This window comes from Girardinichthys multiradiatus, chromosome 7, assembly GCF_021462225.1.
Source record: "Girardinichthys multiradiatus isolate DD_20200921_A chromosome 7, DD_fGirMul_XY1, whole genome shotgun sequence".
In the NCBI taxonomy this organism is placed as follows: domain Eukaryota; kingdom Metazoa; phylum Chordata; class Actinopteri; order Cyprinodontiformes; family Goodeidae; genus Girardinichthys; species Girardinichthys multiradiatus.
The window spans coordinates 5,840,100-5,866,055 of NC_061800.1; the positions used below are offsets into that span (position 1 = coordinate 5,840,100).

Consider the following 25,956-nt stretch of genomic DNA (forward strand, 5'->3'; position numbering starts at 1 on the left):
GTTCTCTGATGAGTCCACCTTTACTGTTTTCCCCACATCTGGGAGAGTTACGATGTGGAGAAGCCCCAAAGAAGCGTACCACCCAGACTGTTGCATGCCCAGAGTGAAGCATGGGGGTGGATCAGTGATGGTTTGAGCTGCCAAATCATGGCATTCCCTTGGCCCAATACTTGTGCTAGATGGGCCAAGAACTACCGAACCATTCTTGAGGACCATGTGCATCCAATGGTTCAAACATTGTATCCTGAAGGCGGTGCTGTGTATCAGGATGACAATGCACCAATACACACAGCAAGATTGATGAAAGATTGGTTTGATGAACATGAAAGTGAAGTTGAACATCTCCCATGGCCTGCACAGTCACCAGATCTAAATATTATTGAGCCACTTTGGGGTGTTTTGGAGGAGCGAGTCAGGAAACGTTTTCCTCCACCAGTATCACATAGTGACCTGGCCACTGTCCTGCAAGAAGAATGGCTTAAAATCCCTCTGACCACTGTGCAGGACTTGTATATGTCATTCCCAAGACGAATTGACGCTGTATTGGCCGCAAAAGGAGGCCCTACACCATACTAATAAATTATTGTGGTCTAAAACCAGGTGTTTCAGTTTCATTGTCCAACCCCTGTATATAACTTAACTCTGTCCCAAACCAGGGCTGAGAGTAAAAGATTAAAGATCCTGTTTTGAAACAAACTGTGAAAATGACAAACGTATCAGGATTTAACACATTTGTTGGAACTATTCAAAATACATGATAGGAGATGTGAAAGTCATTAGGCTGTTGGTCCGGATGATATGCCGCCTCAGCCCAGCGCAGGCCTGAGATCCACAGAGACCGGCTGAGGGTTCAAATGAGTCCCAAAGGAGAAACAGTTTCCACCCCCTCCAATCAGGAGCAGCTCTGGCTCTCCGGTGTCCATCAGCTCGGAGCAGAATGAGTGGAGCATCAGAGGCCATGGAACTGAGCTCTGCAGACACAAAGTCAAACAGTCATATAATCTACTTCACTCTGACATTTGAACTAAAAATTGTCAGGGTGAAAAGAGAGTACACCTTCTTAATTCTATGGTATGCATACCAAAACATCATAGAAACAATCTGGTCGTCTCTTTTCTTTTTCAGCCATTCTGCTGTAGACTTTCTGCTGTGTTTGGGATTACTGACCCAGTTTGTAGCATTCTTTCAAGCTGTCAGACAGACATTCTTGCATTTGACTTTGGAACACTTTCGTTTACAGAGGACCTCATGATTGACTCGGTGACTGGAAGCAACTAGTAAACGTGGCTGCAAAATAATCCCGAATCTTCACATCTCCACATCCATGCTTGAGGTGTTTGTAGTAACAGACCCTGTCAGGTTTTCACTGACATCTTTATGTTACTCTCTTTCGTTACATGACCAGTTGTGTTTATTTGTTCAGCTTCTATGATCTTCCTGTTATGCAGAGGCCATTAAAATCTGAAATGGAGCTCTTTGGTGTTTTGTCATTGCACAGCCTGACCTTGGGGTGAATTTGCTGTTGCGCCCACTGTGTGTGAAATGTTTTCCACTTGGTTAACATTTCTCTCTGTTGAGAATGTTCTCATATAGATGCTAGGCCTTCGCCTGAACAGTGCCTATGTGTAAGGACCATGTCACGTCCCGAGAAACGGTGGCTCGTAGGAACCGGTAGTGGTCCACAGCAGATGCAGTGTCATTGATGATGGTAAGGGGAGGCAATGGGGGGAGATTTCCAGAAGTCCACCATCACCTCCACAGTCTTGAGCAGGTTAAGCTCCAGGTGGTTCTCTATGCAGACTGATAAATATCCTAGATCAGTCCAATAAAAGTGGTGTCATCTGCAAACTTCAGGAGTTTCACAGACGGTTCCGCTTAGGTCCAGTCATTTGTGTAGAGGGAGAAGAGGAGTGGGGAGCGTCTGAAAGAGTAAACTATTAATTTCAACATAAACCAGCCACAACCAGGTGTCACGCACCAGCTGCAGTCTGTAGCTCACATACTGGCTTCCATTCACTCTTCATTGCATGCGAAAAAAAAATGTTACTAAGACTCAAGTCTCAGACCAGAAGTCCAAGTCAAATCTCAAGTCTTTTTATTTTTGCGACATAAGTCTGAGTGTCAAAACTCGAGTCGCCATTCCCTGTCCAAAATAAACAGCCATGGAAAGTCTTAATTGGTTCTGGAGAAAGTAAAGAATGGTCCAGTCCCAACTTGTAGTAAATTGAAAACCTATAGAATGAACTGAATGCATAGAAAGAATCTCCAGAACTTGCTGGGATTGGTTGTTAAAAGAAAGAAAAAGAAAACCAAATGTGCTCCTATTAATCAATGGAGAGAAATTATCCAATGACAGAATTTAGATTGGATTCAGAAATGTGTAAATCACAATGACAAAACTTAGGAAAATGAAATTACTTGTCACACAGCATCAACATGTTTGAATGTAGCTTATTTACATGCTCGTCATTATTTTCATTTGCTTATTATTATGTTCACTTGCCATGCTGGTCGAATAGAGAGCAGTTTCATTCAAAATTAATTAAATAAATTAATAAATACTGCTATCGATAAATTATTAATAAATATTCCATGAAATAATATTTAATAATAATATTTATTTCATAATGCAGTTTTATTTTGTGACACTTTTATTTTGTAAAGATACTTTAGGTATTTCAGTGACTTACTTTTTAACCCCGTTTTTCATTTTAAGCTCTTTTTATTTCATGTTCTGATATCCAAATGAGGGGGCGGAGTTTTGTCTGTGGGGCGGCGCTGGGACAGCAGGGCCGAGCTCAATTCGTGGCTGTGGCCTGCAGAAGCATGCTGCTGCCTGCCAGAAGACAGCATACCAGAGATGCTCCCGGCTCCCTCCTCCGGCTCTGGCCGTAGAAGCCTGCCACGGCGGTTGCTACAGTTTTTGTGGAAACCAATACTGATTATCGGCAAATGGGATGTCATTATTGTTATAGCCTGTTACTTTTAAATGATGATGTCTTTATTGGTTTTTATTTCATAAACAGCGTTAGACCCATAACATAAGGTGGCTGTATTTACTTGGATGGAAAATAAATAGCACTATGTGTGTATATGAATGACGTGCTGAAAGGATGATGAAGACTTATTGCACAAACAGCTTCCAGAAAAACAGAGGCAACCGCCGTGGCAGGCTTCTACGGCTGATCTGGCACCTTCTGGCATCCTCGCAGAACCCCCTGGCTCCCTCCGGCATGCTGTCTTCTGCCAGGCAGCGGCATGCTTCTGCCGGCCACTGCCACGAATTAAGCTGCCCTTATTAATAATTTATCATTAGTAGTATTTATTTATTTAATTTTGAATGAAACGGCTCTCCACAGTTTTCATACTGCATCTACCTTATATCAATTAATTTCATATTTATATTAAATTCAGCATTTACTGTGATCTCCTTCTTGTATAATGAGGTTTAGTTTGTTAAAATTACCAAAACAAAACCAGGAAGAAAGGTGTTCAGATTATTGTACTTTATCTTGTTTAGGGTTTGGATATATATTTATTTTGAGTTTTATCAGTTTTTTCCAAATTTATTTTTTGAAAGCATTTTACAGTCTGTAAATATTTAAATAATTCTGTACTTTATAGTTTGTAATTTTGTTCACTTTTAATTCATGGTTATGTATTAATGTTTCTATTATTTATTTATCCTTCCTAATATTACCTTACTAGAGGTGCACCTTTAACCTGCCCTGCTGCTGAAACTATTTAATTTCTTCCTAGGGAGATGATAAGGTTTATCTAATCTCTATAGTAATAACTGTATGATGGTTCTAGAAGTTTATGTGCTCATTTACTCCACTATTAAGGGGTTGGATCCCTGCGCAGTCGAGCTGGTAGCGTTTTATTAACTCACTGGTAATTGTGTGGAGAATATCTCTCCTTTCTCTCTGTCTTTCCACCATCTTCCCTGCTTAGACACTCTTAGGCTCACTAAAAGCCCTCCTCACTACTCTTAACATTTCCTCATTATAGCTGTCTCAAGGTCTAAGATGCTTCATGAATAACTTTTATCTCACCGAGGGAAAATTCTAAGAAAAATCTTAGAATTCAAGAAATTCTAAGATTTTTCTTAGAATGACGTCCCTAGGAGCTACTTCTTATCTCAGGATTCTTTGTAAATATAGACCCAGGTTATTTTCATTATGTCCGGATGCATCAAACGCTATATTTAAAAAGGAGGGTGTACTTTCTTTTCCCCATGACTACTAGGAACGGTCTGTGTTGATTTCCAGCAGGAGACCCAGAGTGAAAACTGACCGTGTCCAGTCTGAACTCCATGCTGCTACACATGGTGAGGCTGATGATGACAACGCCGGGAACTCCATCTGAATGCATCCAGACTCCGCCCACCACAACCAACCGATCACCAACCACATGGGCACAGTGAGAATATCTGAAACAAAGAAGCTCATTATGGGACGGCTGTTGCTCAATGGGTCAAGTTTGGTTGGTACAACTAGAACAGCCCCAGATAAATTCAGTCCATTTACTATTTCTAGAATCAAATTCAAGTTTTCATCAAATTTGTTTATTCTGAGAGAAAGCACTGACCTGGGAACAGGAGGGGGCTGCACAGCTATTCTCTCCCAATGGAAGCCTCTTTCTGTCGGCATCAGAAGGCTCGTGTCGCCCAGAGGCACCCCCTCTCGGCTCAGTCCTCCAAACACAACAACGCCTCCTTGATATGAACAAGCTGAATGAGAATGACGAGCCGCTGGTGCTGCGCCCTCCACTGGAATCTGTGGATCATGTAGTTTGAAGTTAAACCTCACACTGCTGCTTGGCGCTGTGATGTTTTTACTCCTCCAGTAGTTTTTAGCCAGAGCTGTAAATTACCAGACTTTTCATTTAATCAGACTGAGGACCTAAGCTTATGGCTTTATTCTACCTGCAGGACTGCTTTGGACACTGTGGCTCCATTAAAACCAGGCAGCCTAAAGGAAAATTTGAGCCTTGACTCAACCAGAGCTGTCAAACTGAAGCACCGACAACTGAATGCAAATGGAGAAAAGGCAAACTGTAAATATCCTTCTGTATATCAAAGGGCTGTTTTGGCGTCATTATCAAAAAACTGTAAAAGATGCCAAAGAAAGCACTTCTCTGACATTTCTGTCAAACTCTCACAATCCGCAAGTTCTATTTAAGACTATTGAGTCTGTGCCCCAGTCTGACTGCATCAAGCCCTCCCCTGCAGTCTGTAAAGGCTTCCTGTACTTTTTTTATTCAGGTCTCCTCACCCAGAGCTCAAATCTCAACTTTAGCCCATGACCCCTCAGTCTTTGTTGCCCACTCTGCTGTCTGGCTGGATTGAACCTGTGACCTTGTCCTCACTACAGATGAATGTTCATCAATTGAAGTCTACATTGTCTCCGAAATGATGATGTCCCTAGCTGACTATTTAAAGACGTTTTACCCACAATTGGAACTCTGGTTCCTGAACTGGTAAATAACAGTTGGATGTCAAGTGTGGTCTCTGGGGATTTCAAACATGAGGTATTACAACCCCTTATTAAAAACAGCCCTTAATCCTACAGTTCTTGCTAACTACAGGCCAATCTCCAAACAACCTTTTCTTTCCAAAGTCCTTAAAGAGACAGTACATGGCCAAATAATGGCCTTTCTGGAAAACTAAATGCTTTAGAGATTTTCCAATCTGGTTTTAAATCTATAAACAGCACTGAATAAGCCCATGTAAAAGTGTTTAATGACATATTTTTACTACTGAACTACCACAGTGTTGTTCTTGTGCTTTTAGATTTAACAGCTGTGTTTGATACAGTGGATCACGCTATTTTACACTTTCATTTGGAGCAGTGGGTGGGCATCAAGGACACAGCACCAAAGTGGTTCAGGTCCTGCTTGTCAGAGCAAACGTTTTGTGTCAGTCTAAGATCTGTGACCACGGGTCCTCTTCTGCTCCTCTGTTGTGTGGAGTCCCACAGGGCTCCGTTCTAGGCCCCTCCTTTTTCCTTGTATTTGATCCCACTTGGTTTTCTACTTAGAAAACATGGCATGTCATTTCATGTTGATGCAGATGACTGTCAGATCTACATCCCTCTAAAGTAAAAAGCCACATACTCTGTGCAGCTATTACTTGAATGTCTTAAAGACACTGGCTTGATGACAAAGGTTGCCCTTTTTTTTAGGATTTAAAAAAAAAAATTTATTCGCTTTTAAAGCCCTTCATGGCCTTGCCCCATCCTATCTCCCTGAACTGTTGTGGAGTCATACACCTACCCGCACTGTCAGATCAGCAGCTCCTCACGGTACGTGAGACTAAGAGTGAACTTAGAGGAGATAGTGGTTTTGCTCCAGCAGCTTCATGATTGTGGAAGGATCTGCCCTCAGAAATTAAACAGATGTATTCTCTGCCTGTTTTTAAATCTTTTCTAAAAACCCATGTTTTTCCCTGGACTTTGACACCCTATGAGGTTTAGGTCATTTTAAATCTGTTGTTTTTAGTAGATTTTTATGCTGTTTTATTGTTTAATGTAGGGTTGCAGTGGATTGTGTTATAATGCGTTTTGGATTTTGTTTTTGTTTTTAACTTATTTAACTGTACAGTACTTTGATTCTGTCCTGGTTGTTTAAAGCGCTTTATAAATAAAGCTGGATTGGATGTAGACAGATGGTGGCAGAACCAGATGAACAGATGGTCCAGTTAACAGAGTTCACTGAATCAACTTCCAGAAGGTGATACAAATGTGTGAGAGTGACTTTATGGAAAAAAAAGACTAAATAAACCTCAGTCCAGTGCCGCTGGTCCAGACTCAGGAAGCTGCTGTCACCCAGAACAGATTCTGATTGGTTCTTCCCACCAAACACAAACAGGAAGTCTCTGCCTGCCATAAACAGGAAAAAGGATTGAGATTTGGAGGAAGAATGGAGAAGAGGAAAGCCAGAGAGAGTGGCAAAAGAGAAAAGAGAATAAAAGAAATCAGAAGAAGAACAAACAAGCATCGGGTTGATTGTAAAATAGATGACAGAATAAAAGAGAAACAATTTAAGTAAAAAAGTAGGAAGTAAATCTGACACTGAAATCTGCAACAATGTATGAATGTCAGCAGAAAAAGAACAAAGAAATGTGATGGATCTAAGGCAAAAGATTAGAAAATGCAAAATATATGCCATGGAAGAGAAAGAAAGAGGAAGAAACACCACAGAAAGAATGGAGAGGGGAGGGGAAAGGCAAATGGTGGGGAGAAAGTCCTAAACAAAGTGAAAGACAGGAAACAAAGTGAAAGACAGGAGACAAAGCAAAAGTGAAAGAGTGAAACTGTAACATAAAGTGAAAGAGCAGCAATCTGAGTGAAAGCAGAATAAAAAAGAAAATCGAACAGATCAGCAGGGAGTCGGAGTAAAAAAGTAAAGACAGAAACAAAGAGCCTAACATCAGGAGAAAAGACCAAAACCAAAAATGAAGCTAGAGGGAAAAAAAGCACACACACACACACACACAAACACACACACAAACAAACACACACACACACACACACACACAAACAAACAAACACACACACACACACCTACCTAAGGGGAATTGAGAGAGACCAATTAACCTAACAATCATGTTTTTGGACTGTGGGAGAAGGCTGGAGTACCAGGAGAGAACCCACACTGGAACTGGTAGAACATGCAAACTCCATACAGAAAGATCCTGGGATTAAAACCCAGAACCTTCTTGCTGCAAGGCAACCAACTGCACCATCACGAAGCTCTACTAATGTAACTGATCATTACCAATTTCCTTTATGACAATCATTTTTGATCAATTTGATTACAGTTATTATTGTTGGTATTATAATAAACACTTTTCCCCAATTTTATTCCAAACCCAATTTCACCTGAAACATTACTGTGCTGTGGTTATTTATTGGTTTCAAATGTGTGTAATGAACCTAGATAATACAGATACATCTCAAACAAATTTGAATATTGTTAAATAGTTGAATTCTTTTTGTTAAGTGAAGCTTATTAAAATTAATTACACAGAGTGAAATATTTCTACCCTTTATTTCTTGTAACTTTGATGATTATGCCTTACAGATAATGAAAACCAAAATTTCAAAGTTAAATATTGGAAACACATGATGTCACACCTTAATCAGCTCCTGCAAAGGTTTCCTAAGCCTCTAAATGACAATTTTCAAACTCCAGCCCAACCATTAGATGTTTCTCTGTCAACAAACCTGAATCACATAACTAGGTCATTAGCAGGATTCTGTAGAACTAGAGCACATGAGGAGGTTCGGTCCTTTTATTCAGGTGTGTTGGACTTGGAACACACAGTTGTGGGTTACTGGCCCTAGACGACTGGAGTCCAACATCCCTGCCAATGCTTTCTCAGTCCGGTTCAGTAGGCTACACAATAATCGGGAAGACAGCTTTATCCAAGTATATTAATAGAATGTTAAGTGGAAGGAGAAAGGTCAGGTAGAAAAAGGTGCAACAACATCAGTGCAACAACATCAGGGATAACTGATGTTGTCTTGCCCCTCTTCAAAATCCTGAGAGTATTGTCAAATAAAATATATTCTAGAAATTTGGCGAGTTTGACAAGGAGTGGACAGAGGCTGGAGTCAAACGCATTAAGAGCCACTACGCTCAGATGAATCCTACACATTGGCTACAAATGTAGCATTCCTCGTGTCAAGTCACTCCTGAACCAGAGTCAACATCAAAAGCGTCTTATCTTAGTGTTATGGCCCTAGGCCTCATGGGCTGGGTTATCCGTGTTGTGGTGAGTCTGCCCTTACGCTCTCCTGTGTGCAAGTCCTGTGCATTTGGAGCACAGCGTATATAAGCTGCCCATTTTCTTCTTCCGGGAAGAGAGGAAGGGGTCTCTCTCTGCTGGTCTTCTCCACACTCCATGAAGCACGTGTGTGGGCTGCTCTGCTGCTCTGCCGCGTCTCATCTCCATTATGAAAGTTTGTCCTTATATTTAAATAAAATGTTTATTTTGGGCACCTTTACCTGTGGCATGGTCTCCCATATTTGTTATGGCGCTGAGCCTGTCATAGCACTGGGATACAGAGAAAAGGAACTGGACTGTTCCTCAGTGGTCCAAAGTCCTCAAAGATGAAAGTCAAGTTTTCATTTTATTTGGAAATCAAGGCTCCAGAATCTGGACGAAGAGTGGAGAGGTACAGAACCCACGTTGCTTGAAGTCCAGTGTAATGTTTCCACAGTCTGTGATGGTTTGGGGTGCCGTGTCATCTGCTGGTGTGGGTCCACTGGGTGTTCTGAAATCTACAGCAAACGGAGCTGTCTATGAGGGAATTCTAGAGCACTTAATGGTTCCCTCTGCTGACGAGCTTTATGGAGATGCTGACTTCATCTTCCAACCGGACTTGGCACCTGCCCACACTGTCAAAGTTGCCAAAAGCTGGTCCAATGACTATGGTGTTCCTGTTGTTGATTGGCCAGCAAACTGGCCTGACCTGAACCCCACAGAGAATCTATGGAGGATTGTCTAGAGGAAGAGGAGAGACACCAGACCCAATAAGCCAGATGACCTGAAGGCCGCTATCACAGCAATCTGGGCTTCCACAACCCGTCAGCAGAACCATAGGCTGATTAACTCCATGACACGCTACATTGATGCAGTAATTCATGCAAAAGGAGCCCCAACCATGTACTGAGTGCATAGAAATGAACCTTCTTTTCAGAAGCCTGACATTTGTTCAAAATATCCTTTTTATTCATCTTCTATAATATTTTAATTTCTGAGACAATAATTTTTACGGTTTAATTATCTGTAAGCCATAATCATCATAATTACAAGAAATAAATGCTTGAAATATTTTACTCTATAAGAAATATCTATATATCATTTCTAAAGTTTCATCTTTTGAAATGAGGACAAAAAAAAATAATGACTTTTTTTTTAAACATTATTATTATAAAAAAAAATTATTATTATTCTGAACAAGGTTTAGTCAATCTTTTGTCGCTGAGAGTAAATGAATACATATGACCACACACAAGGAAACACAACTGAATAACGTCTGGTAAAAAAAGGAGCTTGATTTAGTTTCAGCTCACCTCTGTGACTGACCACTGCAGCAGTGTGTCTCCATCTTGGTGGAGGGGGATTTCCCGTACAGTTTATTGGCTCCACACGAAGCTTCTCTGCATCTGGACACTGTGACTGGGCAGCAGATGGTGGACCACTTGGGTCAAATTTTACTTTAAAAAGGTCACAGGTGGGTCTGAGTGGTGAGGAGCGGCCACCATACACCACCGCTCCTCCTCCAGGGAGGCAGGTAATGGTATGATAAAGTCGCACACCTGCAGTCAATAACAAAAAAATATTTATCAAACCGCTCAGATCAATCAAAGAAGAATGTTTAGGGAGGAAATATTAACTTGACCCAGATCTGCTGATGCTTCAACACCGATGGACCTCCAACCCTCCTGACCTCTGATAAGGGATCTGGTTTCTGTCATCCTGCCTCCTCTGCTAGACCCTCCAGTTAGCAGGACCACCTCTGGCCTTATCCAGTTAGAGGCCAACCCTAAGCCCTCCAAACAAACTGGAACTGTGCGCACATTCAGGCGTGTGGAGGTCCAGCTCGGACCGATGGACGGCACTGGAGACACTAAGACAGTAAAATAAGCTGAGTTAGAAGGTTTCATAAAGATGTGACAGTTTGAAGCACATTGAGGTTTTACTACCTGAGGCCTGAGGGAGCAGAGCTTGTTCCATCAAAGCCCCTCGAGATGCAGTCAGGATGAAATAGTGGGAGCACTTCCCATGCCATTCCTGAGGGTAGACAGAAAGACTGGAGGAGTTAGGCCTGCTTTTATCACCAGAAAACCTTATTTTATGGAAGATAGTACAATCAGAGTCTAGCTAACCTCATGCTCATCAAACGGTTCCAGGCTTTCCATTCTGTCCCGCTCCTCCTGGGAGAGCAGGCCCAAATAGAAATCATTCATATCCAGACACACACAGTGATCCCAGCCCTGATGAGAAAAAGCACACAGTGGTTATAAAAAAAACGCCCCTTATAGGCATGCACTTCATTTCGAAAACCACCACAAAGGTCAAGCAATCATGTATCTTATGAATATATAGGTACATATTAAGATTATTCGCTGTTTTAATCACATTTTGCAGAAGAATATTCCAACAAGACAACAGCTCATCATCCCCAACACTATCACTATAGTAAAGCACAGCGAGGGCAACATCACGATATGGGAAACAGTTCAGATAATATAACCAGATAGAGATGAATAAGACATCTAAGAAACACTGGAATAAATGGTCAGAAGTTCACAGACTTAAGACCAGTTCTTATCATCTTTATCTGCATGGATTTATCTGCATCCCATATGAAAATAAAAATCTAAAACGTATGTAGTTAAGCTGCAATTAGCTCTTCTGAGTTAATACTTTTTTCACATGTCCTGTCTTGGCATTTCAGGCCTTCCCAACAAATAAGCTAGTTGCCTACATGTGCCAGGGCAGTTTGGGTTACTGGTATGGCGGTGGCTAGGTGGATGGTTGTCTTGCCCCTCTTCAAAATCCTGACATATTTTCCATAATAAACCAAACTGCTAGAAACCAAGAGCTGTTGAAGACCCCTTTATGGTAACTTTGCAAGGCAGGGGTAAAGGTCGCGTCAAATCTTTACTAACTAAAATAGAATTTATACCGGCTAAACAAAGTTGTGTGGCTTATGCTAATGTTAATAGTGGAGAAGAACACCAACGCAGAGGAAGCTGAAGGAACTACTACCCATCTGACTTTAGTGGAGTCCTGACAGCAATTGAAGGGGTGAGGAAGGAAACTGTGGAGTGCTTGAAATGTTTTGAGAACGCAGAGACTCGCATTGCCGTAACAGCAAATGTCGTTACTAGCCTAGTGGCTAAAGTCTGCAAACTCGAAAATAAAGATATGGGGGACAATACTGACAACTGAGAGGTGAGATCTAAAAGTTATAACCTAAGACTGGTAATAAGTAGTATGAGCTGCCTTACACGGAAAGATAAAAAAATGGACTTAAAAATCAGGTCAACCCTTCTGGAAATGTTTTTAAAATCTCTTTTAGATACTCCCTCCCTCCCGCTCTAACAGGTGCTTTGATTACTGTTCTCCTGAAACCAGGTAAATCCAACAAGCGTAAAAACCAATCATCCTCCTGAATTCAGATCTGACAATCCTTTGTAAAATTCTGGCAAGAAACATTAGAGCCTATATTATCAGGTGTCATAATGGCATTATGGTTTTCATAATGTGAGAAAGGTCTTGCACATCTTGCAAGCGTCAGACACAGCATTCCTAGCACTAGATGCTGGGAAAGCTTTCGATAGGGTGGAATGGACATTTTTGTTTGAGGTTCTTGGATGCTTTGGCCTGGGGAAGGGTTTCTGTAACTGGGTTAAACTTTTGTACAGTGATCCCTATGCAGATCTTATCACAAACAACGTGTGGAAACCAAAAAAGAGGATGTAGACAGGGTTGCCCACTGCCCCCCCCTACGTTTTATAATTGCAATTAAACCATTTGCAATCACAGTGAGATGACATGGGTATAGGAATTGCAGGATCTGATAATCAAATAGCTCTTTATGCTGATGATGTAATTCTGTTCCTTAAAAATCTCTATGAATCCATCCCATCTGTGGTGGATGCTTCTACCACCACCACCACAAAGTGTTAGCATTGTTTTTCATAGTTTACATCTATTAGTTCCAGATGACGCTATACATAAGTTCAAGTTATTTTATCTAGACATATTTTCTACTGGGTGCACACTTTAGTTAATATTTGTCTGAATGGTTTACTTACTCTTGTTCTTTTCTTTGAGGTTCTGCAAACGCAGACCAGCTGGAGGTGGAAACCAGGAACATACCATTATTCCAAAAGACTGAGGGGGGGGGACTTATAACTTGTTAAAGTTGTTAGTTATTTTGTCACTTTAATATTTACTTATTTGTGCTAAGTTAAAGATGATTTTGCTTAATTTATGTTTTAGTTCATTTTGTATGTATTTTTTTCATTTGTTGTTCCTCTGTTATGCTGTGCCTCCATCATTTGGTGAGTTTAGGTTATTCCACCTCTATTTAAGCAGCTTTTGTTCTCTGCAGGTCAGTTTTGTTTGAGTTTAGTTAATGTTCAGTTGACCTCAGTTGAGTTGGGCCCAAATCCATGTTATTTATTATTTGAGATATTTTGTATTGAAGTTTGATCCTTTAACTATTTTTGACAGTATTAAATTGAACTTTTTTCCAATTTTTGAAAGACAGACAGACAGATATCACTTCTCCATCACTTTTTGATTAACTGATAATACAGTTACATGGGGATTTCGGTTATAAATTATTAATTAATATTTCAAATTATTCTTTAGAATTATTAAGGGATGGTAGCCCAACAATCCCAATTTCATAGTACATTTCAAATATCTAAACGTAGATGATTTTGGTCAGGAATTATAAATTAATAATAAATATTCATAATCAAATAATCATATTTGTACAAGACATCTAAAAATTTTAATGTTTTACTTTACCACATGGAAGGACATAAAATCATACATAAAACCATACTCCTTATATCTCCCATTTCCCACTACTCGGAACCTAAAAAAAATATTATGCTCTAATCTGATAAATGCATAATCTAGTCAGTCTAGTCGAGTCTGGCAATAAGTTAGAAAGTACTTAAAAGGGGACTTATTATGCAAAATTCACTTTTTGATCATTAGAGACTATTTGGGTCTCTAATGCTTCTAACAGTCCAAATGCAAAAAATCTCATTCAGCCATTTTCTGGCTATAAATTTAAGTTACATTTTTTCTAGAAAACGTGCGCTTTCAAAAGCTGTGTAATTGTGACGTCACAATTACACTGGCACCTGGCAATGTTACCTGCATCTCGCCCCTGACCAGCAACTGAAGCGGACCTCCACCCTTCTGATTTTCAGTAGAGGATCACGTCTCACTGGTTGGTTTTACGTTACAGGTGCTTTTCAATGGCTACCCTCAAAGGCAGACGTTCTGTTGGCTGCAAAGATCCACATGTGTCCATGCACATTCTCCCGCTGTTGGATAACAGTGATTCGTATTTTTGAGGGCAATGTTTCAGTCACATTGCAGAAGACAGTACTAGTTTGCGCGAATCACTTCACCACGGACTGCTTTGAGAACTCACATCAGGACAGGACAGACTGAAGAAAAATTCAGTCCCTACTGTTCATGGCAAATCTGCAGATGACAGAAATGTAAGTAATTATTGTTGTGTCTGATAAGTTTCGGTTTCATGTGTACAAAATGCTGGTTGGGGGCTTGGCCAGATACAACCAATTTGCATAGAAATGACAGAGCCCTAAAACGGCTCATTCTGAAAGGAGCTCAAGAAAGGGGGAACAGAGGAGGTGAAATCTCATTATCTGAGAATGATTTTGTGCGAAAAAAGGAATTAACATGTTTTATATAGCCCATAGACCTATCCCAAATGTTTAAAAGGAAGTATAATAGGTCACCTGTAAAAGACCCCCCATCGCTTCCTTACTTCAGCCCAATATGGAGCAAGAAGTTCTGCAGACCTGGGAGAGGGGTTGCGGGTTTCACATTGTGGGCAGACAGAGGGGTAAAACAAGTAAGATATTTATGATTAGAATGGGAATTGTTTATTTATTAGAAATAAAAACACACCTCGCAAACATTTTTATAAATATCTTTGGCTAAGGAGCTTTATCAGAACAAACTACACCCATTAAATGCTCTGTCGCCCCCTAACCATAGCATGGAAAACAGATCTACAGGGAGAGTTGTCTTAGGAAAATTGGCGCATTGTATGTAATGACTGATTCACACGCCATGATTTTCAAATTGTTGGCTGATTTTCAAACCTGAGACACCCCACACATGACGTTAAAAATCATAGATATACCAGGTTTGGTCCTATGGTGTGTGGTGTCCAGCCACAAGGCAACTACAACACACCGCACACAAATAGATTTCACTCACAAACATTCAGATGCCCCCTCCTTGAACCGCCACCTTAACGTGGTGGAGGGGTTTGAGTGCTCAAATGATCCTAGAGGCTATGTTGTCTGGGGCCTAAATGCCCCTGGTAGGGTCTCCCATGGCAAACAGGCTCTAGGTGATGGGTCAGACAAAGAGTGGTTCAAGAATCCCTCACGAAGAACAAAATATCGAGGCACGTGACGTCGCCCGGTACAGCGGAGCCGGGGTCCCACCCTGGAGCGAGGCCTGGGGTCGGGACTCGTCGGGGAGCGCCTGGTGGCCGGGTTACTCCTTGCGGGACCCAGCCGGGCCAAGCCCGAACGACAGACGCGAGGCCATCCCTCAGTGGGCCCACCACCTGCAGGGGGAACCGTGAGGGACCGGTGCAAAGAGGATTGGGTAGCGGACGAAGCATCCGATCCCCGGCTGGCTCTAGGGACGTGGAATGTCACCTCGCTGGGGGGGAAGGAGCCTGAGCTTGTGCGGGAGGTCGAGAGATATTGACTAGAAATAGTCGGGCTCGCCTCCACGCACAGTGTGGGCTCTGGAACCCATCTCCTTGAGAGGGGTTGGACTCTCTTCTACTCTGGAGTGGCCCACGGGGAGAGGCGGCGGGCTGGTGTGGGTTTGCTTGTTGCCCCCCAGCTCAGCCGTCTCGTGTTGGGGTTTACCCCAGTGGATGAGAGGGTCGTATCCCTGCGCCTTGGGGTTGGGGAGAGGTCTCTGACTATCATTTCAGCCTACGGGCCGAGTGGTAGTGCAGAGTACCCGGCCTTCTTGGCGTCCCTGTCGGGGGTGCTGGATAGTGCCCCTCCCGGGGACTCCATTATTCTGCTGGGGGACTTCAACGCCCACGTGGGGAACGACAGTGACACCTGGAGAGGCGTGATCGGGAGGAATGGCCTCCCCAATCTGAATCCGAGTGGTGTTTTGTTATTGGACTTCTGTGCTAGTCACGGATTGTCCATAATGAACACCATGTCACCAGGACACCCTAGGCAGGAGGTCGATGATTGACTTTGTTGTCGTATCATCAGACCTTCGGCCGCATGTTTTGGACACTCGGGTGAAGAGAGGGGCTGAGCTGTCCACTGATCACCACTTGGTGGTGAGTTGGATCTGCTGGAGGAGGAGAAAGCTGGACAGACTTGGCAGGCCCAAGCGCATAGCGAGGGTCTGCTGGGAACGCCTGGCGGAGCCCTCGGCCAGGGATGTATTCAACTCCCACCTCCGGGAGATCATTGACCAGATCCCGGGGGATGTTGGAGACATAGAGTCCGAGTGGACCATGTTCTCCGCATCTATTGTCGATGCTGCTGCCCGTAGCTGCGGCCGTAAGGTCTGCGGTGCCTGTCACGGCGGCAATCCCAGAACCCGGTGGTGGACACCGGCAGTAAGGGATGCTGTCAAGCTGAAGAAGGAGTCCTTTCGGCTGTGGTTGGCTTGTGGGACTCCTGAGGCGGCTGACGGGTACCGTGAGGCCAAGCGTGCTGCGGCCCGGGCTGTGGCAGAGGCAAAAACTCGGGCCTGGGAGGAGTTCGGTTAGGCCATGGAGAAGGACTACCGGTTGGCCTCGAAGCAATTCTGGCAAACCGTCCGGCACCTCAGGAGGGGGAAGCAGTGCTTCACCAACACTGTTTATAGTGGGGGCGGGAGACTGCTGACCTCGACCGAGGACATTATCGGGCGGTGAAAGGAGTACTTCGAGGATCTCCTCAATCCTGCCATCACGCATTCCGTGGTGGAAACAGAGACTGGGGACTTGGGGTTGGACTCTTTCATCACCCAGGCTGAAGTCACCGAAGTGGTTAAAAAGCTCTGCGGTGGCAAGGCTTCGGGGGTGGATGAGATCTGCCCTGAGTACCTCAAGTCTCTGGATGTTGTAGGGCTGTCATGGTTGACACGTCTCTTCAACATTGCGTGGCGGTCGGGGACAGTGCCTCTGGACTGGCAGACTGGGGTGGTGGTACCGGAGGGTGTGTTCCAACTACAGGGGGATCACACTCCTCAGCCTCCCTGGTAAGGCCTACGCCAGGGTATTGGAGAGGAGAGTCCGACCGATAGTCGAACCTCGGTTTCAGGAGGAGCAGTGTACTTTTCGTCCTGGCCGTGGAACACTGGACCAGCTCTATACCCTCTACAGGGTGCTCGAGGGTTCATGGGAGTTTCCCAACCGGTTCACATGTGTTTTGTGGACCTGGAGAAGGCATTCGACTGTGTCCCTCGTGATGCCCTGTGGGGGGTGCTCCAGGAGTATGGAATCGGGGGCCCTTTATTAGGGGCCATCCGGTCCCTGTACGAGCGGAGCAGGAGTTTGGTCCGCATTGCCGGCACTAAGTCGGACCTGTTCCCGGTGCATGTTGGACTCCGGCAGGGCTGCCTTTTGTCACCGGTCCTGTTCATAACTTTTATGGACAGGATTTCTAGACGCAGCCAAGGGCCGGAGGGGGTCTGGTTTGGGGACCAGTGGATTTCGTCTCTTCTTTTTGCGGTGACGTGGTCCTGCTGGCCCCCTCTAGCCAAGACCTACAGCATGCGCTGTGGCGGTTCGCAGCCGAGTGTGAAGCGGCTGGGATGAGGATCAGCTCCTCCAAGTCCGAGGCCATGGTACTCGACCGGAAAAGGGTGGCTTGTCCTCTTCAGGTTGGAGGGGAGTTCCTGCCTCAAGTGGAGGAGTTTAAGTATCTCGGGGTCTTTTTCACGAGTGAGGGAAGAATGGAGCGGGAGATCGACAGACGGATCGGTACTGCTGCCACAGTAATGGGGGCGCTGTGCCAGTCCGTTGTGGTGAAGAGAGAGCTGAGCCGAAAAGCAAAGCTCTCAATTTACCGGTCGGTCTACGCTCCTACCCTCACCTATGGCCATGAACTTTGGGTCATGACCGAAAGAACGAGAACCCGGATACAAGCGGCTGAAATGAGCTTCCTCCGTAGGGTGGCCGGGTACTCCCTTAGAGATAGGGTGAGGAGCTCGGCCATCCGGGAGGGGCTCGGAGTAGAGCCGCTGCTTCTCCACATCGAGAGGAGCCAGTTGAGGTGGCTCGGGCATCTATACCGGATGCCTCCTGAACGGCTTCCTAGGGAGGTGTTCCAGGCACGTCCCACCGGGAGGAGGCCCAGGGGACGGCCCAGGACACGCTGGAAGGACTATGTCTCTCGGCTGGCCTGGGAACGCCTTGGGCTCCCCCTGGAGGAACTGGAGGAGGTGTCTGGAGAGAGGGACGTCTGGGCGTCTCTGCTGAGTCTGCTGCCCCCGCGACCCGGTCCCGGATAAGCGGAAGACGACGAGTACGAGTACATTCAGATGCCAGATGGGAAATCTCACAAACTCTCTCGAGATCAAACGTGAGTTCACAGCAATTCTCTTCCTTGTTTCTGTCACGTCGCTTTCTGGTTGGCTATAGGTCACATTCAACAGGCTGCTTGCACGTTTGTCCTTGGGGAACACCCCACACAGTAGGATATTGGGCCAAGACAATCCAACATGTTTAATATTCTCGAACTGAGGTCGGAGCGATCCCAACGTCCTTCTGAGCAGACCAGATCAATCTTAACACACCACACACAGCAGGAATATCTCATAAGATTATCTCAAGAAACATCACGATAATCTGGGCATGTTGGATGAGGTAGATCGGGTCAGAAATCAGCTTAAAAATCCTGTTTCACTGTGGGGATGTTCTGTTTTGGGTCATGTGGAGCATCATATTTCCTCTACCCATAAAGTTTTGCAAGTAGACAAAACCTGACCAAAGCATCTTCTTCCACATGTTTGCTGTGTCCCCTACATGGCTTGTGGCAAACTGTAACAGGGATTTTATATGGTCTTCTATCAACAATGGCTTTCTTCTTGCAACTCTTCCATAAAGGTCAACAGCTTTTCCCATTTGAGCTGCGGATCTGTGCAGCTCCTCCAGAGTTACCATGGGGCTCTTTGCTGCTTCTCTGATTAATGCTCTCCTTGTCCAGCCTGCCAGTTTAGATGGACATCCATGTCTTGGTTAGGGATGGGCATTTATAAAACATTTTGAAATATCATGACAACGATACATTTTTAATGATGATGTTTAAAAACTCCAAAAACTGGCGGTCTTGTTGGGATTGTTTCTTCTACCATTTTCTCCACTGCTTGTTCAATGAGAGCATGAATAAATGTCAATAAATTCATACATTTGATTAAATGCAGTTACTCTGCGCAGTTTAGTGATGAAAATCACTTCTACATGTAACAGGTGTTCTGAAGAGGCCTGTTTCTTAAATAAATGCTTATATTTTTCAAGCGTAGTATTTATGTTTGTGGAGCTATGATTGCTGTGACATGCAGTCCCAGCCACATAGTTTCCTAAAAAAAGAGTGAAAGGAAGTTATCAATATTTTTTTTATCATCGCATTCATCATTACCACAATAGTTCCACAAAATATCGTGATAAAATCTTAAGTCATATCGCCCACCCCTAGTCGGTTTGCTGTTGTGCCATACTCTTTCCACCTCTGTGAGATGTTTAAATAACATATCACATTAAATCCCCATAAAGTACAGTAAAGTTTGAGGCTGCAATGTGTCAGAAAGTATGGCTGACAGTAAACTTTGTGTAGCGTGTTTGTGTACTGGCCTTGTCCAGGAACCTGCGTCTCTGTGCTGAGAGATCTGGGTACTGCTGCAGGGCATGCAGAGCTGAATTGAGCTTCAGGAAATGGTCCTGCATGACACGGCCGAAAGGATCCTCTGGCTGGATCTGCTCGTATATCACAAAGAGGGACTGCGGCAGGAGCTTTGCTGCCCAGCTGATCACAGCGTCTGACCTGTGAGACACAAGCTTTTAAGTCTCACTGTATGATGAACGCTGTTCTGTCACTATCTCTTCTCTGCTGTACCATTGGGTCTCCATGTAGGTGAGCACCACTTCAGAGAGGATTAGGGTGGGAGCAGTCCAGTCCAGACCAGCTGCGCCCAGAGCCTCCTCCACCTGGGACTCCCCCCTAACATCCACCCCTAACATGCGGTACTGGCTGCTGGATATGTAAATGGGCCCTTAGAACACATTTATGATTAGTAAATATAAATTTACTTATATTTATACATCAACTGTTTCATTTTAGAAAACTTAAAAAAATGACATCAGAAACCTGAGTGAGGAGGCAGGGTGGAGTCCAACATCCCTCTCAGTGTTACATTGCAAGCGACCAGAGCAGCTTTGCGCTGTGCGACATCAGGAAAATCCACCTCGAAAACAGTGGTCCCATCCAGAACTCCCTCTGCATGGAGGCGGAAGTACAGAGAGTCGAAGCCAGCACCCAGCGACAGAATCTGCAGCAGTGGAACACAAGATGGGCTGGATGGTATGAACAGTATGAGGGATTGCTGCAGTTATCGACTTGATGCAATCAACTGTCCGCTGCCGCCACATACTCATTCAGGAGGAGGAGATGACATTTATTGTGAATTGGTGATAAATAAATAAACTGCACTGAACTTGCCTGTCTTTTAGAGCATTTCGCAGTGATGCGAAGAAACTGCCTCACACAGTGGTCCACAGCTCTCGAGCGCACAAAGTAACCCCTGAAACATCCATTAAAGGTTTCCTGACTGCATCTTTCAGACCACAGCACCAGCTGGTCCAGCTGTGAGGACATTCAGACATCTTCTCACCTGTTGATGAGTGGGGCTCTACGGGCTACTTTACACAAAAAGTGTTGGATGAAAGGGTCCCTGAAGTAGCCCTGAGCTGCAGCTGAAGCCTTGCTCACCACGCTGCTGTCGTTGGTTCCCTGCACCTGAGGTGGGAGATCAAACGAGGGCCATCAGAGCACAATCAGGACCAGAAGCAACCAATAGTCATACCTGCTAATAATGTAATCATTTTAAATACAATAAAGTAAATATCACTTACCAATGATTCAGAATTATGCATGTACAGGTCCTTCTCAAAATATTAGCATATTGTGATGAAGTTCATTATTTTCTATAATGTCATGATGAAAATTTAACATTCATATATTTTAGATTCATTGCACACTAACTGAAATATTTCAGGTCTTTTATTGTCTTAATACGGATGATTGTGGCATACAGCTCATGAAAACCCAAAATTCCTATCTCACAAAATTAGCATATTTCATCCGACCAATAAAAGAAAAGTGTTTTTAATACAAAAAACGTCAACCTTCAAATAATCATGTATAGTTATGCACTCAATACTTGGTCGGGAATCCTTTGGCAGAAATGACTGCTTCAATGCGGCGTGGCATGGAGGCAATCAGCCTGTGGCACTGCTGAGGTCTTATGGAGGCCCAGGATGCTTCGATAGCGGCCTTTAGCTCATCCAGAGTGTTGGGTCTTGAGTCTCTCAACGTTCTCTTCACAATATCCCACAGATTCTCTATGGGGTTCAGGTCAGGAGAGTTGGCAGGCCAATTGAGCACAGTGATACCATGGTCAGTAAACCATTTACCAGTGGTTTTGGCACTGTGAGCAGGTGCCAGGTCGTGCTGAAAAATGAAATCTTCATCTCCATAAAGCTTTTCAGCAGATGGAAGCATGAAGTGCTCCAAAATCTCCTGATAGCTAGCTGCATTGACCCTGCCCTTGATAAAACACAGTGGACCAACACCAGCAGCTGACACGGCACCCCAGACCATCACTGACTGTGGGTACTTGACACTGGACTTCTGGCATTTTGGCATTTCCTTCTCCCCAGTCTTCCTCCAGACTCTGGCACCTTGATTTCCGAATGACATGCAGAATTTGCTTTCATCCGAAAAAGTACTTTGGACCACTGAGCAACAGTCCAGTGCTGCTTCTCTGTAGCCCAGGTCTGGGGAATGCGGCACCTGTAGCCCATTTCCTGCACACGCCTGTGCACGGTGGCTCTGGATGTTTCTACTCCAGACTCAGTCCACTGCTTCCGCAGGTCCCCCAAGGTCTGGAATCGGCCCTTCTCCACAATCTTCCTCAGGGTCCGGTCACCTCTTCTCGTTGTGCAGCGTTTTCTGCCACACTTTTTCCTTCCCACAGACTTCCCACTGAGGTGCCTTGATACAGCACTCTGGGAACAGCCTATTTGTTCAGAAATTTCTTTCTGTGTCTTACCCTCTTGCTTGAGGGTGTCAATAGTGGCCTTCTGGACAGCAGTCAGGTCGGCAGTCTTACCCATGATTGGGGTTTTGAGTGATGAACCAGGCTGGGAGTTTTAAAGGCCTCAGGAATCTTTTGCAGGTGTTTAGAGTTAACTTGTTGATTCAGATGATTAGGTTCATAGCTCGTTTAGAGACCCTTTTAATGATATGCTAATTTTGTGAGATAGGAATTTTGGGTTTTCATGAGCTGTATGCCAAAATCATCCGTATTAAGACAATAAAAGACCTGAAATATTTCAGTTAGTGTGCAATGAATCTAAAATATATGAATGTTAAATTTTCATCATGACATTATGGAAAATAATGAACTTTATCACAATATGCTAATATTTTGAGAAGGACCTGTATAACCCTACTTGTTGTACAAAGTCTTTATTTGAAAAATTATTTATATACATAGATATTCATGATATATGTATATTTAGATCATTACTGCACGGTGCATTTGGTAGTTGGATCATGTAGCGGAACGAGCTAGAACTCAAAAAGAGAACGTTGATCATGTGTTAAAACAGTTATTCAGTTTTCTTATAATTTTTTAATGCAATTCCAATAATGTTCTAACTATAAGTATTAGAAAAATGGTACTGCAATACTGGCTTGAAAACTATTATTACATTATTGGTTTTATTACATTTAATATTAGCCAGATTATTTCAATTATTGGCAGACATTAAAATATTGGACAGTATTATCGGTTGCTGCAGGGTTTCGGCAAAAGTTTATAATTTTTAACAGTGTCCCTTCAGCCTTCTTTAGTTGATTTTTTGTTTATATAGCACCAAATTATTTCAAGGAACTACATGGATTATTCTGCTTTCTGCTCTCGGTGGAGGACGCTTTTTCTCGGTCTCCCACCCCCACCCATATCTGCCCTGCTTCAGCTCTGTGTCTTGTCTTTGGAGCCTCTTTTTGCATATGTTCCAAATTCTGAGTTATGGATTTGGTCAGCTGGTCTCTCAATGCAATTGATCAAATTTTCTCGAGGAGAAGACAGGGTGAAGGAGAGCCCAACTTGTCCGGGCTGGACGTTTTTCTCTGGATACACAATGGATTCCTGGCAGAAGTGGAGGATTGTGTGTTTGTCGATAATGTCAGTTGAGGATGTGGAAGATGTTGATATCAGGATTTCTGCTTTTTGGAGTCAGCGGTTACCTGGCATATCGAGAAATTTGGAGAACGTCAGAAGCTGTTCTGGCAATTGTGAGGCTGCCTGGCATGTGTGAAGGGATCTTCAGAACGATCAGCACTCGGACTGAGATGTTACGTGAGCTGAATCGCAGACTGGATGTGATCCTTAGGATCGCAGGCAGGTTGCGGTTCCTGGACTCAGGGGTGAAATGGGATAAATCTTGGAGAAAGTTGTTCGCTCGGATCTGTTTGGATTCACCTTTGAGAAGCACCAGCGAGACTCTCAAGGCTGACAGAAAATTAAGAGTCAGCCTAACCCAAATAATTGTTGTTTTTCTGAATATGGCTCCCCTGCGCGGCCTTGATGGCTGGCTATCTTCAACTTCTCCTGGAAGTTATGTAAACATGACGCTCTGCCCCCTCCCTTCCCTGAGGACATCTGTGGGCCTGCTCAGAACTTTGTGGCCGGTTGATGAACATTCCAACGAACCATCAAGGACAATGGCCTCTGTGACAGTGCTTCATGGACTTACTTGCACACACTCACTCGCACACACACATGCTCAAGATAAACATATGCACCCCCTCACACCACCTTCACCGTTCCTAGCATGATGTTGTTTTGTCAACTTGTTGCTTCTTTGTGCTGAGGTTTTTTGCAATCTCAAACTGTATCCTGCTAAGGATAAAGTGTGAAATATGATTTTTTTTCCTCTACTTTCCTAATGTGACCTCTTTTCTCATCTAACAAGGGCAGCGCCTGTGAGTGGGCAGCAAAGCCTCGGTGACCCGTCCCCCCTTTGTCTTGTGTCATGATGTCTGTTTGGATGGGTTGTACTGGAATTCTAATTTCCCCTCGGGGATCAATAAAGTATCTTTGAATTAAATTGAAAAAAAAAAAAGAGTCATTTCTATCAATTCACATAAATCACATCATTTAAAATAAAATCCAAACCAATAAAAAGGATAACAAACCTAAAGTTTTAGGCTGAGAGTTCCTCATAGATCCAGACACGGAGCTGGTTCCACAGGAGAGGAGCCTGTTAACTATCTGCTCTACCTCCCATTCTACTCTGAGATACTCTGCTCAAGCTGTGTGGTTTCCCTAGATTAGTATTGTGTTTATTTGGTATTATTGTGGACCTTTTGATACACATTGTAGATTTTTGTACTTTTATTGCACATACATACATTTTTCTTTAATATTGTTATAAAGTACTCTGTTTTACTTCATTTTTGCATGGAGCACCCACAAGTTCTTTAATGTCATTAAACACAATTTCATACTCAAGGACAACAAAGTCTATTCTATTTCATTCTATTCTATAACTATCCAGTAAACCTGCTTTTCTAGGAGCATGCGGAACAATCAGATCTATTATAAGAAGGGGTTTGATTATTCAGCGTTTTGTTCCTAAGGAGAATGTTTTAATTCTACTCTGGATTTACCAGACAGCCAGCAGAGAGAAAGCAAAATTGTAGAAAAATAATTTTTATTTTTAATTGTTAAATGTTTAATCTAAAATAAAAAAAAATACTAAATAAATTAAATATAAAAGCTAATAAATACAAATAGGTTCAAATGAATAAGTTGGTGATGGAATAAATAATAAATTTAAACCTATTTCATAGGGGTGTTCTTGTGATGCCGATGGAAGTTTATCTATGTGACGCAGAGCCTTAACCATGCGTTAGAAAAACAGTCTCCTCCATCCCCATCCTGACACACACAGCCTCGTCGCTTCTGTCAAACATGTGAAGCATTCTCGATGAACAAACCCTCCTGACTCCAACACGAAAAACTCTGACTTCCACAGTGAGAGGACGGAGACAGAGAGAAAACTCTCCCTTTATAAAAGGTACACTTCACACTGAAATACTATTTAAAGTACATTATGGACGTCCTACACCCGGGTAGGATGTCCCATAGATCCACGTGCACTGTGCCGCAGTAAAAATACTCAGATTACAGTTTTAAGAGATTTTTTTCTGGCTGAAGAGGCTGAACTTGCCGCAGTGTCGCTGCCTTTTCTCCGCTTCTTTCTGTCTGTTGTTGGCATGACGTCAACGAGCTGTCAACATCACCAGACTTCTTCTTTTTCTCCTTCTGACCACATCACCAGCCAAATCAAAGCAATCTTTTCTGACAGATCGAGCTCTGTCCTTTGAGCACTCCACCAAAATAATTCAAACATCCTTCACGTGGGTCTAACTTCCGAGTTCACCCACTGTGGCTCTCGGACGCCCTCTTACGGCCTGGAGGCGGAAGAAAGAGGAAGCCTTTTTTGCTGTGCAATTCTATAGGAAGTGATCTTGCGAAAACTGTTTGAGGGGGTAAATAAGAGGGAAAAGATAAGAATTAGATTAATAAAACTGCATGAATAGTTTACATATTACCCACAAAAGATAAACATTAAAATCAAATCTGATCAAAGTTAAGAAATAAAAACAAAAAAAAAAAAAACGACGCAGGTCTCGCAAAAATAATGTTTTAACAGCCCGGGTATAGTGGCAATTCCTTTGTTATTACCCTGAACCTTCGGGGGGCAGCTTTAGAGGAACGGACCTAAGCATATGGAACTGTTTGGTTTTTTTCATCATTATATTTTAACCCTCTTGGGTTAAATTTCTTAAAGTTCAAAGCAATTTTAGTTTGAAGGTTTGATTACA

The 25,956-nt window shown here is 43.4% G+C and overlaps 1 protein-coding gene across 1 annotated transcript; it reads right to left on the minus strand.

Annotated features, from left to right (window-relative positions):
- Positions 1 to 509: 509 nt before the first annotated feature.
- Positions 510 to 25,537, minus strand: lcmt2 (leucine carboxyl methyltransferase 2). The gene is made up of 14 exons (XM_047369773.1): positions 25,299 to 25,537; positions 20,669 to 20,793; positions 20,497 to 20,578; positions 20,146 to 20,326; positions 19,894 to 20,050; positions 19,632 to 19,821; positions 10,900 to 11,007; positions 10,717 to 10,804; positions 10,413 to 10,640; positions 10,084 to 10,329; positions 6,784 to 6,881; positions 4,591 to 4,778; positions 4,297 to 4,432; positions 510 to 971 (listed from the first exon to the last, which is right to left on the minus strand). Exons 1-14 carry the CDS (start codon positions 25,344 to 25,346, stop codon positions 807 to 809), a joined length of 2,040 nt encoding a protein of 679 aa, XP_047225729.1. The 5' UTR covers positions 25,347 to 25,537; the 3' UTR covers positions 510 to 806.
- Positions 25,538 to 25,956: the final 419 nt, after the last annotated feature.

Coding starts and splice junctions, on each gene's coding strand:
- lcmt2 (XM_047369773.1), bottom strand. CDS start 25,346: ATGCCAACAACAGACAGAAAGAAGCGGAGAAAAGGCAGCGACACTGCG. Junction 10,805..10,899: donor AACCGTTTGATGAGCATGAG/GTTAGCTAGACT, acceptor GTCTACCCTCAG/GAATGGCATGGGAAGTGCTC. Junction 972..4,296: donor TGGAGTTCAGACTGGACACG/GTCAGTTTTCAC, acceptor TTGTGTCTGCAG/AGCTCAGTTCCATGGCCTCT.